Source organism: Macrobrachium nipponense, chromosome 18, assembly GCF_015104395.2.
Source record: "Macrobrachium nipponense isolate FS-2020 chromosome 18, ASM1510439v2, whole genome shotgun sequence".
In the NCBI taxonomy this organism is placed as follows: Eukaryota; Metazoa; Arthropoda; class Malacostraca; order Decapoda; family Palaemonidae; genus Macrobrachium; species Macrobrachium nipponense.
In genome coordinates, this window is record NC_087211.1 from 24,197,148 (window position 1) to 24,212,429 (window position 15,282).

General features: G+C 40.6%; 1 protein-coding gene across 1 annotated transcript in view; it reads right to left on the reverse strand.

Moving 5' to 3' along the window:
• The window catches only part of LOC135196925 (nucleoporin 88-like), a 168,359-nt gene that overhangs the window by 23,649 nt on the left and 129,428 nt on the right, over nucleotides 1–15,282 (reverse strand). The window contains exon 13 of the mRNA XM_064223763.1: nucleotides 5,714–5,811. Coding sequence (XP_064079833.1) covers nucleotides 5,714–5,811 — 98 coding nt within the window. The remainder of the gene's footprint in view (nucleotides 1–5,713; nucleotides 5,812–15,282) is intronic.

The window sequence follows — 15,282 nt, forward strand, 5'->3', positions numbered from 1 at the left end:
TGAGAGATCCTGTTCAGCAAGGATACAAACCCAAAGAAGGTGTCTTGAATACCACTGCTGTCATATAGCTACTGCAAAGTTTCTATTCTGCCAGTTTCCCAGACCGATGCTGGATTTTACCCATATTAATAGTTGTTCATTCCACCACGTTGCCTGCCGAAGCCATAGGATGTTGTTTTTTTTTCTCAAGCGTTCAAGGACATGCTAATCTCCCAGGAAGAACCAAAGAAAGCCCGACTCAAGCCGATGGAAGGACTCCCAATGTAAATATCTTAAGGAAGATGGTGTACCTTTCGCCATCAATACATCTCGCAAGATACCATATGCCTTCCGGGAACAAGTCAAGGCAGAGCTCAAGTTCATGGTAGATTAGGGTATCTTGTAGTATAGATTGGGGTATCATTGTAGTACCTATGGGCAAATGTGTTCAAATCACTTGGACCTCAAGACCCTCAACAGCCCAGCCCAGCCCACCTGTCACCCTCACCATTGTCTAGTGTCTACAGCGTTGATCCAAAGGCCACTGGCAAGTGCAATTTGCAGAGGAGAATAAAAAGTTAACCACATTCATCACACCCTATGGCAGATTCCAGCATTGCACAGGTCCAATGGGATCTGCAGACACAGGAGACCCCTGCTGCCTTTGAGGAGACAAGGCTCTGCAAGGTATAAAAAATTGTGTCAAGATGTCAACAACATCCTGCTGTGTTCAACGAGGACTTTCCCCAGCCATCTACACCAAATCCATGAAATGTTGGCAAGGTGCTGCAGGTCTGGCATCTCACTTAATGAGGACAAGTTTGTGGTCACCGCCACCGCCAGTGTTACCTAATGCGGATTTTGGACATCTCCAGCATTACCTTCAGTGGATTTCAGATCTCAAAAGATGGAGTTTCAGCAGACCCCAACAATAGCAGCAATCAAGGCCTTCCCTACACCGACAAACTTGACAGACCTTTGTTCATTTATGGGGTTAGTGAACAAATTGGCCAACTATACAACTGAGATCGTGAACACAGTTCAGCCTCTCAGACCCCTTATGAGCCCCAAGCATGCATTTGTATGGACCTAGGATCAGGACGGAGCATTTTGCCAAGTGAAGACTGCCCTAGCTGGCACACCAGTCCTTGCATCCTTTGATCCAGCCCTCCCAGTTATCCTACAGACTGATGCTTCTTGACTCAATGTACTAGGATATGCCCTCCTACAGGACCACAGCAACAGAAGACTTCACTTAGTGCAGTGTAGCTTTCACTTCCTTGCACACACACACACACACACTACTCTACAATGTTAGCCATAATCTGGGCTATGTCAAAATGCAAACTTTACTTGATAGGCCTCCAACATTTTACTTCAGTGACAAACCATCACCCACTGGTACCAATTCTCAACCATTAAACTCTGGATGTAGTCAAGAATCCGTTTGCAATGTCTCAGAGAAAAAAATCTCACTCTCTGTTCACAGCCATGTGGCAAGCTGGCAAGCAGCTCCGCATACCCGACACCCAGTCACACGCCCCTATCAGCCAGCTCACACCTCAGGTTGAAACCGACTGTGTTGAGGCTGGGAAATACATCTGGACCATCACTCATGCAGCAGCCCAAGAGGAAAATGCCTCATACCAGGACACCGACAGATTACAACTAATATAAATTGTTTCTCCCATACTGGACAAGACAGCCTCTCAGTCAACAAACTTAAACTTTATGGAGCAAAGATTGTAGTTCCTGCCGCCCTTCGCCACCACACTATCATAATTAATAAGAGCCACAAAGGAATAGAAGCCACACAGCAGATGGTTTACTGGGCAGGAATCGACTCTGACATCACAAGTACTGTCCAAGCTTGCAAGCTTTACCAGGTTTACAATCCAGGTTCCAGCAGGAACCTCTTCAAAATGACGACCACCATACTAAGTCTTTTGAGTCTGTGTCAGCAGACTTCAACATTACAGGGAAGTCATTCCTCGTCATGACCAACAGGCTTTTTGGCTGGGCATGTGGTTGCCCATGCTACAGCATCAATACTGCCTCTGGAACAATAAGGATAAGGATCTTCAGCAGATATTTCAGGGAGGTTGATGTCCTACTGAATCTAAGGACCAATGGTGGACCTAAATTTACCCACCGTGATTTCAGGGAGTAATGGGGAATACATCATCTCGTTACTTCCCCACACTACCCACAGTCCAATGGTCATGCCAAGGCCATTGTGGAGGCTGTGAAGTATCTTATACTGAAAACAAAGCCCTCCAGCAACATTGACTGTGAAGACTTTGACTCTGGCCTTTTAGATATGGAAAACTCCATCATGGGCTGTTCCCCTGCACAAATCCTATATGGCCACCAACTTCGCTCCTGTGTGCCAGCTCATCCTCAGTCATTCTCGCAGGAATGGCTCAAGAAAGCAGAGGACTGCCATCACCATGCTGCCATCAGAGCCAAAATTATACAGAGGTTGTACAATCAACTTGCACATCCTCTACCCAGGCTAGAAGTTGGACAGTCAGTCAGTCAGGATCCAAGATCTGCCTTCTCACTATTGGAAAAAGGTTGGGATCATCATAAGCCATGGCAGGTCAAGGAACTATGAAGTACATCTTCCCAGTGGATGAGGATACTGGAGGAACCGGCACTCCCTGTACCCACTACCAACCCCTGGCACTGACCCTCCATCTTATCCCTGTGGACCTTCACATGGAAACAGAAGAGTCCTCCGACAGCCCTCCTACAATCCCATATAGATCTCCCAGGTTTTACAGATGAAGAACCTGCTCAAGATGGAACTACAAATGTGAACGGGGGAGGGAGGTGTAGATACTCTACATGCTGTAGATAATCTATATGTATAACTATGATAACATTGTATATTGATAAGCAGCAACTGTATACTTGCCTCCCACGTATATTGATAAGTGACAACTGAACGCATTCAAATCTAATGCCTAGCAGTAACCTGCTTACCCTCTCTGAGTTCAGTTGCTCACATGTATTCTCCATGTTATATTGTAACCATACCTAATAAAGAACATAACTCCATAACAGTCATAGGGGAATAGAAGCCACAAAACAACGGGCCACGGCAGACTGTTTACTGGCCAGGAATCAACTCTTGACATTGCAAGTACTGTCCAAGCTTGCAAGACTTGCCAGGTATACAACCCAGCCTCCATCAGGAACCTCTTTAAAATGACGAAAACCCTACTAGGCCTTTCAAGTCTGTCAGCGGACTTCAACGTTGCAGTGGTCATTCCACATCATGACCAACAGGCTTTTTGGCTGGCCTGTGGCTGCTCATGCTACAGTGACACTACCACCTCTGCAATGATAAGGATCTTCTGCAGATATTTCAGGGAGGTCACTGTCCCACTGTGTATCAGGACTGATGGTGGACCTTGAATTCAGGGAGTACATCATCTTGTTACTTCCCCACACTACCCACAGTCCAATGGCCATTCCAAGGCCGCTGTGAAGCATAGGCAAATCATAAATGCAAAAGCTTTGGCCTAAAGGAATGGTAAAACAGTCAAGAATGACTTTAAAGTAATTATTACTGTCAGCTTGCAAACAGCCTATGCCCAGTGAACAATCATGAATGCAAAAGAATTTATTCAAACTGAATGGGGGTTACATTCAAGAAACACTTTTACAGCAATTATTAACAGGCGACTTGAAAGTAGCTTAAGTCTGGTAACCAAATCATAAATGCAAAGGTTCTGACCCTAAAAGGATGGAGTAACATCAGAGAATTATTTTTAAGACAAATCTATTCCTGGCGACTGCAAGTAGCTGGCTTGATGAAAACCTGAATTAAAATAATAAACAAAAGAAGAGATTCATCCTGCTTGAAGGCTATGAAATATGCGTTCTGGTGGTTGTGTAACACTACCAAAATCCAGTGATATAAACAGAACCAGAAAATAAGAACAAGCTGCTGTAAGCACTTTTTGCTGTTTAGTAGAGTACAGCAGAAAACACAATGTGATTAGCTGAGTCATTCCTAATACGTACAGTAAACCCCCAGTATTTGCATTCTCAAGATTCACAGAATTTTCTGAGGAACCTTTCTATAAATTATTTGTGAAAAATTCTGCAATTCGCCAACTTGTTAATACAGAAATATTAGTGTATTTTGATATTTTCTTCACTAAATATATTTTTTTTTATCAAAAAATGATTTACAAATTTGCAAATATTAATACTAGTAAGTTTAATACAGCCAGCCCCCTGGTATCGGTGGTCTTGGTTAATGGTGATCCAGTTTTATGGCACTTGCCTAGCGCCATAAGGGCCAAGTTTCAGTTATCAGCTCCATATGGTGCCAATACTAGAGTTATGGTGCCAAAGCATATCTAACAGAGGCACCATAAACCAGTTATCGGCGCCATTAACCAAAACTTGTCACCACGAGCACCATAAATTGCAGAGTTTTAGTTAATGGCAGTTTTTGCTTAGCAGCACCCCACTGATAACTGGGGACTGCCTGTACTATGATTAAATAATAAAATAATAATCTCTCATTTATCTAATACCTAATAAGCACTAATTTTAAAATATTAGTAATAGTAAATAATAATCAAAATACTAATAGTATTAATAATAACAACAACAATAATACACTGTTATTAAAATATTTATGCATTACTATGGTTAGTTATTTTTAAAAAATGAAAGCTGAGAATTCATCCCTCGTCTTTTGCCTTTTAAGTTGTGAAGCAAGGGGGAGGGTTGGCCTGTCAAAAATGTCATAATACTTGACAGAAAGTGACTTCGAGTCCAATGCCTAATCAACTCATTTCTATTTCTTCCTCTTCTATCTCTCTCTGCCAAATGGTAAAAATGAGAATTGGATGGATAGATAGACAAATAGATACTTGTTCAGCTGTCTCTCTCTCGAAAAGATATATGTATGGCAGAGTGGAAGAAGTGTTGCCTATAGAGATTCATTTCAATCTTCTGATATTGTAAGGAGTCTCTCTCTCTCTCTCTCTCTCTCTCTCTCTCTCTCTCTCTCTCTCTCTCTCTCTCTCTCTCTCTCTCTCTCATATTATTCTCTATGTCTCCGAAACAAATCATAAATAATTTCACTCTGATGGTCAGATATATGATGTTGCTCTCTCTCTCTCTCTCTCTCTGTTATTGGCTGTACATATATATTTCTAATGGTAAAATGTTTAAAATGACTGAAATGATATTAATAAGGTTAATAAAGTAACAGAATAATAATTTAAGGCATATTTGACGTATGATGATACTTTAAGTATACATTTGGTATTTGAACTTTCAAGATAGGCACTTATAAGCATTTTTATAAGGGGTATCTAAGTATTCGTGGATTCTAGCTATTCATGGGGGGGGCAGGTACACATCCCCTACCAATACAGGGGCTCACTGTATTGCCGTTAGGGGCAGACACTGAGCAATCAAAGTGCTACCCACGAAATTTGAATTTGGTCTGCTTTACGTGGAAAACTAAAAGCTATGTAATTACTGGGTATGTCGCATGTACAAAAAATCAGTTTGTATGAATTTTAATCTTTCACTTATGTAAAAATGGCTACTACAGATGATAAGAATTGAATAAACTTATCATTAGTGTACTTTAGTTACTGGAAGCAGATTATGTGTTAGTCTACCACAATTTTCTATGAAGGTTTATTATATTGGGGTTCTAGTAAATATTCAGGTTATCACTAGCATATGTACTTACTCTTTTCCTAATGCTTGAATTAAAGCCTTCATTTGACTATCTGATAAGCTGGACATTTGCCGATGCTTTGAGTTTTCATTATTATTTAATTTCTCCATCTGAAAATATAAAGCGTATTCAATAGATGTAAAATAACAGTATAATATAAAAAATTTAATTCAAACACTTTTGGCATGGAATATGCCTAAATTTGGGGATAAACAAAATTACATAATTTTAAAACAAAATATCAAGAGAAGAGAAACGGTTGAAATAAGAAATCCTTTATGGTGAAAATACTCAATTGACCATGGATATCCTAGCACATCATCAAAGAGACATTACTATTGTTACCTTCTATGACCATTTGTTGCCATGCACCCCTTACAAACAAGCCTTGAAGCTGGATCTACTCCTCTATTAGTACAAAAATACAATACAGCGACTACATGAGTAAGCCATATACAATAGTATTCATAAATTACAGTACAGTCCGACTTATTTAATCTAGCATCCTTGGGTCTGGGCCACTGCCATTTCACAGAAAATGCTGTATGACAGGAACATCCAAAAATAAAAACTCTCGATAAACATAGTCTTGCCAGATCATTTTATAATTTTTCACACACATACAGGCAGTCCCCGGGTTACGACGGGTTCGGCTTACGACGTTCCGAGGTTAAGGTGCTTTTCAATTATATTCATCAGAAATTATTTCCAGGGTTACAACGCATGTTCCAGGGTTACGACGCCTACAACGCTCATCTGGCAGAAGAAATATGACACCAAAAATGCAAAATAATCAATATTTGAAGGTTATCTTCATGCAAAATGCAATAAGAATGCAGTTTACATAGTTTTGAATGCACCCAAAGCATTAAAAGTAAGGTTTTCTTAGGATTTTTGGTGATGTTCCGGCTTACGACAATTTATGGGTTACAACGCGTCTCAAAAACGGAAACCCCGTCGTAACCCGGGGACTGCCTGTATTGCCATTATCCAAGTTAGCCAATAATCACTGTCATATGTTAGGTTTAGTTTTTAAGAAAAATTCAGGCCTGCTCTATAAGCATCGTCTGGGAAATGCTTACACCTTTGCTACATCAAAGCCAAAACCACTACATAAGCACACCATTTAATTCTGAATTCCAGGCACCTTTCAATGATTACCGCACCTCAAACTTTTTGTTTTCAGCAAAATATGTAAAAATCTGCAGCTTTTGGGTCTTTAAATCAAAGGCAGTGGATGATCTGATACCACAGTACAGTAGACCACCAATATTGCGGGGGTATCGGTACCAGACACTTCCCCCACCTGCAAATAGTTAAAATCTGCTAATACTAACCACACTGAAAATGCTTAGAAATGCCTAATTTGATAGTCAAAACAGAAAACTCTAAAAATGCTTATATCTGTGTATTTCAATAGTCTTATCACAAAAAGTGCTTTATTAGAAGCCAGTCAGTATTAAATCACTAATGAGGGACACCTGTAGTTTCACATACAGTTTCCCTATTTGTGATAGATTCTACCAGAAATCTACGTTAATTTATGCCCTTTGAGGTTTAAGTTACTTTTGACAGCCATATATGGCTGTACAGTATACAGTGGACCCCCGTAATCATGTTCTCGACATTTGCGGATTTCTCTATGGACCATATCTACCCATTATTCAAAGGAAATTTGTGTATTCATTGTATTTTTCTATGAGAAATATCCACAAATTCCTGTTTAAAATTTCTTTTAATCAATTTCATCATAAATTGCACTTTTTGCAATAAAAATATTAAAAAACTAGGTAGTATAAACATTTTTATGGGGTTTTCTTGAATTTCAACTAAGTGTTTTTATAGGGGTTTGAAATATTTGCAGGGCATCTGGTACACATCCTCCGCGAATACGGGGGAACACTGTGTGTTTTTGCACTAGCTAAGTAAAATTTTGAATTGTCATACCATTTTTTGGAATAATATCCTATGTACTAATTTGTTTAGTTAGCCCAAGCCACTGTTTTTAAATGGCTTTAGGTTCTTTAATTACGCCTGGGATACTGTTTATATCCCGTCCAAGGCTATTTGGGCTAACTACCAGTTAATACACCAACAATAGGATGTTTCCTAAATTGTTCTCTCTTAGCCTAGTATATGCCTAATCCAGATTATTCTAGATCAAATATACAGGCTATATAAAAACAAAGTTACAGTTCGGTCCTGAATTGTGCGATTTCCCTTTTATGTGGTCACTAGTTCTCAAAAACAGATTTTCTGTATCTGCGAAACTGTTCAAAGCCTGCAAGTCACACGCTACAAAACGTATCAAATCTTTTGTTTTTCAAGTTTTTTTTTTCTGGGGGTGGGGGCGGTGAGAGAAAGATTTCCTGCTCAGCCATTAGCTAAGACGGAAGGCTCTGCCTCACGAATTTGTGACGTCATAGCGCAGTGTGTATGAATGATCATTATCATCATCATCACCGCCATACGTATTATTCAGATCTGCGAAGTGTAATCTGATCATCTGCATCATGTTTGCATCTGCCTAGAAGTCGAAGAGGAAGAACTATTTTCTCAAAACTAAAAAGCTTGCCCTTAAGTTAAAGATGAAGGAAGGAGCAACTTCCATTTTGGCAGCAGTTGACAACGTGAAATCTGTCATTGCTGAATATGAAGTAAGAATTTTTTTCTAGGTTAACTTGTTTTGACTAACTTTTGGCATTTGATCATTAACTTTTTCTATTGTTGAAATAGGTTTTGATGAAAATCACAAGTAAAAGTGATTAATGTGTGAGAGAGAGAGAGAGAGAGAGAGAGAAATTACACAAACTTTAGTAGCCAACACAACACAACCTTAGTTGGCAACTCCTTCTCCTCCTGTCACATTACTTCATATATTTGACAGCTGTGGACCACAGCCGCCACAGCTTGGCTACCTGGAGTTAAAAAGAAAGATGCAGAAGAATGGGACGTATTTTTTTAATTTATAAACTAATATCTTGCTAATTCACTATAGTATTTTCTTTAATGAATTGATATTATTGCTGTTCACATTAATATTATTTGAAAATTAGTAAATCGTATATTTATCATACAAAAAACACACATCTCTGTAAGAGAGAGAGAGGGAGAATTATTATTTTTATATTATGTGATATCATTTAATCTTATTAAACTTACTAATACAGTATTAATCAATATTAATATTTGAAAATTAGTAAATAATTTTTATCATAAAAACGTATTTAGTCATGAAAATAACATCAAAATACACTAGTGATTATTTATAATTGGATAACCCCGCGAACAGGCGAATTTCCCGCAATTAATAGGTAGATATGGTCCGGAGAGGAATCTGCAAATCAGAACATGAATATGGGCGCCCACTGTAGAGCCAAAAAATGTTTCCAATTAACTTTTAGGACCTGCTGCTAGCTTAGTGTTCGATATTTTTTTATGAAATATGATATTGTAATGATACAATTAACCCTCTTACGCCGATTGGACGTATTAAACGTCGAGTCAAAATGTCTCCCGTATGCCGATTGGACGTATCATACGTCGGCTCAAAAAAGTTTTTTAAAAATTCGCGGAAAAAAATACTTATAGGCTACCAGCCGAAAACTTTTGTATCACGCGCCTTGGGGGATGCTGGGAGTTCACGGATCAAGGCGTTGTTTTGTTTACAATCGCTACGCAGGCGCGCCGCAAGCGCAAATTTCTTTCTTATCGCACTAAAAAGTATCCAGTGACACATCTCGGAAATTATTTAGTCACTTTGACATAATTATTGCACCATTTTAAATTATCCTTTACATGAAGTATTATATATGAAAATGTGCGCAATTTCATGCACAATACAACTAAAAAATACTCATGATTGTAGCTTTTATCAATTTTGAAACATTTTCATATAATAACGATAAGTGCAAACATTTCAACCTTCGAGTCAACTTTGACTCTACAGAAATGGTCGAGACCGCAATCGTAAGCTAAAATTCTTATATTTTAGTAATATTCAATCATTTGCCTTCATTTTGCAACAAATTGGACGTCTCTAGCACAATATTTCGATTTATGGTGAATTTATGAAAAAACTTTTTCCTTACGTTCGTGCGATAACTCTTCCGATAAATTTTTTTCATGCGATTGTCCTAATGTTTGCACCCTTTTAAATTTGCCGTTACATAAAGTTTTATATATGGAAATGTGCGCAATTTCATGCACAATACAACAAAAAACAACCCATGGTTGTAGCTTTTATCAGTTTTTGAAATATTTTCATATAAATAATGTTAAGTGCAAAAATTTCAACTTTCGGTCAGCTTTGACTCTACCGAAATGGTCTAAAAACGCAATTGTAAGCTAAAACTCTTATATTCTAGTAATATTCAATCATTTACCTTCATTTTGCAACGACTTGGAAGTCTCTAGCAAAATATTTCGATTTATGGTGAATTTATGAAAAAAAAAAATTACGTTCGCGCGGTAACTCTTCCGAAAAAATCAGAAGTTTTTTGTTGCGATTGTCGAAATGCTTGCACCATTTAAAATTAGCTGTTACATAAAGTTTTATATATGAAAATGTGCGCAATTTCATGTAGAATACAACTAAAAATGATTGAAGGTTAGTTAGATTTTCTCTTTTTTCGAAATATTTGCATATAAATCACGATAAATAGAAAAAAAACCACGTTCGGTCAAATTTGACTCTACCGAAATAGTTGAAAAACGCAATTGTAAGCTAAAACTCTTACGGCCTAGTAATATTCCGTCATTTTTCTTCATTTTGAAACAAATTTGAAGTCTCTAAAACAATATTGTGATTTATGGTGAAGTTTTGAAAAATATATTTACCTTCACTCCGCGCGCCGATTCGCGGCCGCAAGTCTCCGAAATACGTACATGGCATTATCCTAATATTTGCTCCTTTTCATATTAGCCTTTTTATAGAGTTTCATATATCAAAATGTGCGCAAATTCATGAAGAATACAATAAAAAATAAGTTGAAAGGTTGTAGCTTTTTGACCATCTTCGAAATATGTTGCATATGAAAAAATATATATATTAAAATTTCGACATTCGGTCAAATTTAACTCGTCCGAAATGGTCGAAATCTGCAATTCTAATCTAAAAACTCTTACAGTATCGTAATATTCAATCATTTGTCTTAATTTTGAAACAAATTGGAAGTCTCTAGAACATTATTTAGAATTACGGTGAATTTTTGAAAATAAAAACCAAAATTTTTTTACGTCCGCTCGTTACGAATTCGTACATCATTTTGTGATAATATTTTTTCCGGTGTTGCTTTTATGTTTTACTATGTATTATATATCAAAATGATTGCAATTTAGTGTACAATACAACGAAAAAAAAGTAACTCGTTAGCTTTGACCGTTTTTTTGCACAGCGTGATTTGAATACAATTATCTATGAATTTATTTTTTTTCGCTACCATATATCGCATTATTTACATATGATAATGATATTATTTTTTCATTTATGATGATTGCATACTAAACTTCAAGCAATGAAAAAAAAAATGAGCCAAAAATGAACTCTTAATCTTCAAAACTAAGCGCGCTGTGATTTTTTGAAAAAATTATTTTTTCCGGTTCCGCGCTCACTCCAAACCGGCGCCGGCATACAGGAGAGGTTTTGATTTTTAGGGCTTCGGCGTAAGAGGGTTAAGTTTGTTCATACTTACCTGGCAGATATATATATATAGCTGTATTTTTTCTGAATCCGACAGAAATTTTAAACACTTACGACACACGCAGTGGGAGTCAGGTGGTTAGTACCCATCCCGCCGCTGGGAGGCGGGTATCAGGAACCATTCCCATTTTCTATTCATAATTTCTTTTTTATTTCCACTGTCTCCTGAGGGAGGTGGGTGGGTACTTGATTATATATATCTGCCAGGTAAGTATGAACAAACTTAATTGTATCATTACAATATCATTTTGTTCATGAAACTTACCTGTCAGATATATATATATAGCTGAATCCCACCTTTGGTGGTGGGAGTAGACAGAATAGAAGATTTTAGGAAACATATATATGCAGATAATTGATATCTTGGTTCCTTACCTGTTAGCATAGCTGACTTCGTGGTTACTACCGCGTAAGTCTTGCCTTGTGCTACTAGAGTTGCCAGCAAGGTAGAGACCTATAAAGCTGGTGCACTCCAGATGATCTGTCAACAGGGGCGAGACCACGACTGACTAGACTATTGACCATACAAATTGAGGGCAACGAAGTAAAACCAAACCACCGGCGTAGCCTACCAAAAGTATCCCACTTAGACTAAGCTAATGGAAGGGAGATCCGCCGCAGGCGGTCAACCCCACAACCATAACACAAGTTAAAAACTCCCCTAACCATTAAAGGATAGGATGAGCGCTACCTCCTGCCCCCAAAACAGTGTCTGCAGCGACATATGGTCCGAGCGAGTAACAATTTTCGTATGTTGCTTTCACCTCCCGCAGGTAGTGTGAAGCGAACACCGAATTGCTTCACCAATAAGTGGCGCCCAAAATATCTTTGATTGCCATATTTTTGTGAAAAGCCACCGAAGTAGCAATAGCCCTCAACTCGTGGGCTTTCACTTTCAGAAGTTCCATGTCACTTTCACTACACTTTTCATGGGCTTCCTTAACCGTACTTCTTAAGAAGAACGCCAGTGCGTTCTTCGACATCGGAAGATCTGGTTTTTTTCACAGAGCACCACAAGTTCTCCGAAGAGCCTCTGCATGCTCTAATTCTCTGCAAATAAAACTTGAGAGCCCTGACAGGACACAGGACTCTCTCAGCTTCAGGTCCCACTAGCTCCGACAACCCTTTGATCTCGAACGTCCTCGGCCAAGGGTTGGGAAGGGTTCTCGTTCTTTGCTAAGAACGTAGGACTTAAGGAACAAACTGCACTATGATCCTTGAACCCAATGTGCTTGCTTATGACTTGAATTTCGCTAACCCTCTTCGCCGTCGCCAGAGCGGTTAGGAAAATGGTCTTCTTTAGTAAGATTCCTAGCGAGGCTAAATGGAGCAGTTCAAATTGACTCAACATGAGAAACTTAAGTACCACGTCTAAGTTCCACGATGGTACTTTCGGTTGGAGAACTTTCACAGTCTCAAATGATCTAATGAGATCATGAATGTCTCTATCATTCGCTAAGTCGAGTCCTCTATGCCTGAAGACCACAGAAAGCACGCTTCTGTAGCCTTTAATCGTGGGAACTGCTAGTTTCGCTTCTTTCCTAAGGTGAAGAAGGAAATCTGCTATCTGGCTCACAGAGGTTGAGGTGGAGGAAATGCCCTTCTTTCTGCACCAACTTCTAAAGACAGCCACTTTCATTGGTAAACTGCGGTTGAGGAGGGCCTCCTTGTGGTGGCAATCGCCGTTGCCACAGGTCTTGAAATACCCCTCGCTCTGGCCAACTTCTTGATAGTCTGAACGCAGTCAGACTCAGAGCGGGGAGGTTTTTGTGGTACCTCTCGAAGTGGGGCTGTCTGAGTAGATCTTTCCTTAGGGGCAGAGTCCTTGGAAAGTCTACCAGGAAGGACATCACCTCCGTGAACCAGTCGACCGCTGGCCAGAAGGGGGCGATGAGGGTCATCCTCGCTCCTTCTGATGCAGCGACCTTCCTCATCACTTCCCGAGGATTTTGAATGGGGGAAAAGCGTAAATGTCTAGTCCCGACCGACCAATTCCACAGTAGGGCGTCTACTGCCACTGCTCCCAGGTCCAGAACTGGGGAGCAATACAGCGGAAGTCTCTTCGTTCGGGAAGTTGCGAAAACGTCCACATGAGGACGTCCCCACAGCTTCCATAGCGCCTGGCATACCTCCTGATGAAGGGTCCATTCCGTCGGCAGAAGCTGTCCTTGCCGACTGAGAAGGTCCGCTCGCACGTTTTCCACGCATGACACAAATCTTGTCAGAATCGTGACATTTTGCGACTTCGCCCAAATCAGGATATTCTTCGCGATGGCGAACAGAGAAGGAGAGTGAGTTCCCCCCTGTTTCCTGAGGTATGCCAGGGCTGTGGTGTTGTCCGAGTTTATCTGAACCACTTTGTTGGAGACTTCCTCTTGGAAAAACCTTAGAGCAAGGTAAACCGCTGAAAGTTCTTTTAGATTGATGTGCCAGGACACCTGTTCCCCTCTCCAGGTGCCTGACACTTCTCTCCCTCCCAGTGTTGCTCCCCAACCCGTGGAGGACGCGTTGGAGAACAACACTAGGTCGGGGTTCCGAAGCTTGAGCGAAAGTCCTTCCGCAAGCTTCTTTGGATCCAACCACCATTTGAGGTGCTTTTTCACTTCTTCCGTCAAAAACAAGACCTCTTCTAGATCCTGTTTGCGTGACCAATTGCTTGAGAGGAAGAACTGAAGTGGTCGGAGGTGCAACCTTCCCAGAGAAACAAACTTCTCCAGTGAGGAAATGGTCCCCAGCAGACTCATCCATTCCCTCACCGAGCATGTTTCCTTCCCTAGAAAGGCTGACACTTTGTCTAGGCATTGAAGTTGTCGCCCCTGGGACGGAAAAGCCCGAAAAGCCACTGAGTCCATCTGAATCCCCAGATAGACTAAGGATTGGGAAGGAGTCAGATGCGACTTTTCGAGATTCACCAAAAGTCCCAGGGACCTCACTAACGACAGAGTCGTGTGAAGGTCCTTCAGACACCGGTCTTGCGATGAGGCTCGAATAAGCCAGTCGTCTAGGTAGAGAGAGATCCTTATTTCCGCAAGATGGAGCCACCTCGCAACGTTCTTCATAAGAACGGTGAACACCATCGGCGCCGTGCTGAGACCGAAGCAGAGTGGCCCTGAATTGGAATACCTTCCCTTTCAGGACAAACCGCAGGTATTTTCTTGATCGGGGATGGATGGGGACGTGAAAGTATGCGTCCTGAAGGTCTAAAGAGACCATCCAATCCCCCGGTCTTAAGGCTGCAAGCACGGATTGAGGTGTCTCCATCTTGAACTTCTGCTTGGTAACGAAGCGATTTAGACTGCTGACATCCAGAACGGGGCGCCACCCCCCTGACTGCTTCGGCACTAGGAACAGACGGTTGTAAAACCCTGGAGAACTCCGGTCGAAGACCTGTTCCACCGCCTGCTTCTCGATCATTTGATCTAGTAGATCGTGAAGCACTCTCTGCTTTTCTCCCTGATACAAAGGAGACAAATCCTTTGGTGTCGAAGACAGCGGGGGTAACTTCAGGAAAGGAATTCTGTACCCCTTCTTGACGATGTCCAGAGACCAAGCGTCGGCACCTCTCTTCCCAGGCTCTCGCGAAATGTAGAAGTCTGGCTCCTACCGGTGGCTGAAGGACTTCCCTCTCACTTCTTGCTCTTGGAAGGAGCGGGAGTCTTGCCTCTGAAAGAGCCTCTTCCTCGAGGGGCTGGCTTCGAGGAAGAAGCAGATCGAAAGGGCTTCGATTTCTTCAAAGCAGAGGACCCAGAAGACGAAGTAGTTGTAGGCTTCCTAGAAGACTGTGCCAGAAGGTCTTGGGTTGCTTTCTCCTGGAGACTGGCAGCTATGTCCTTTACCATAGACTGGGGGAAGAGATGTTCTGAGAAAGGAGCGAAAAGAA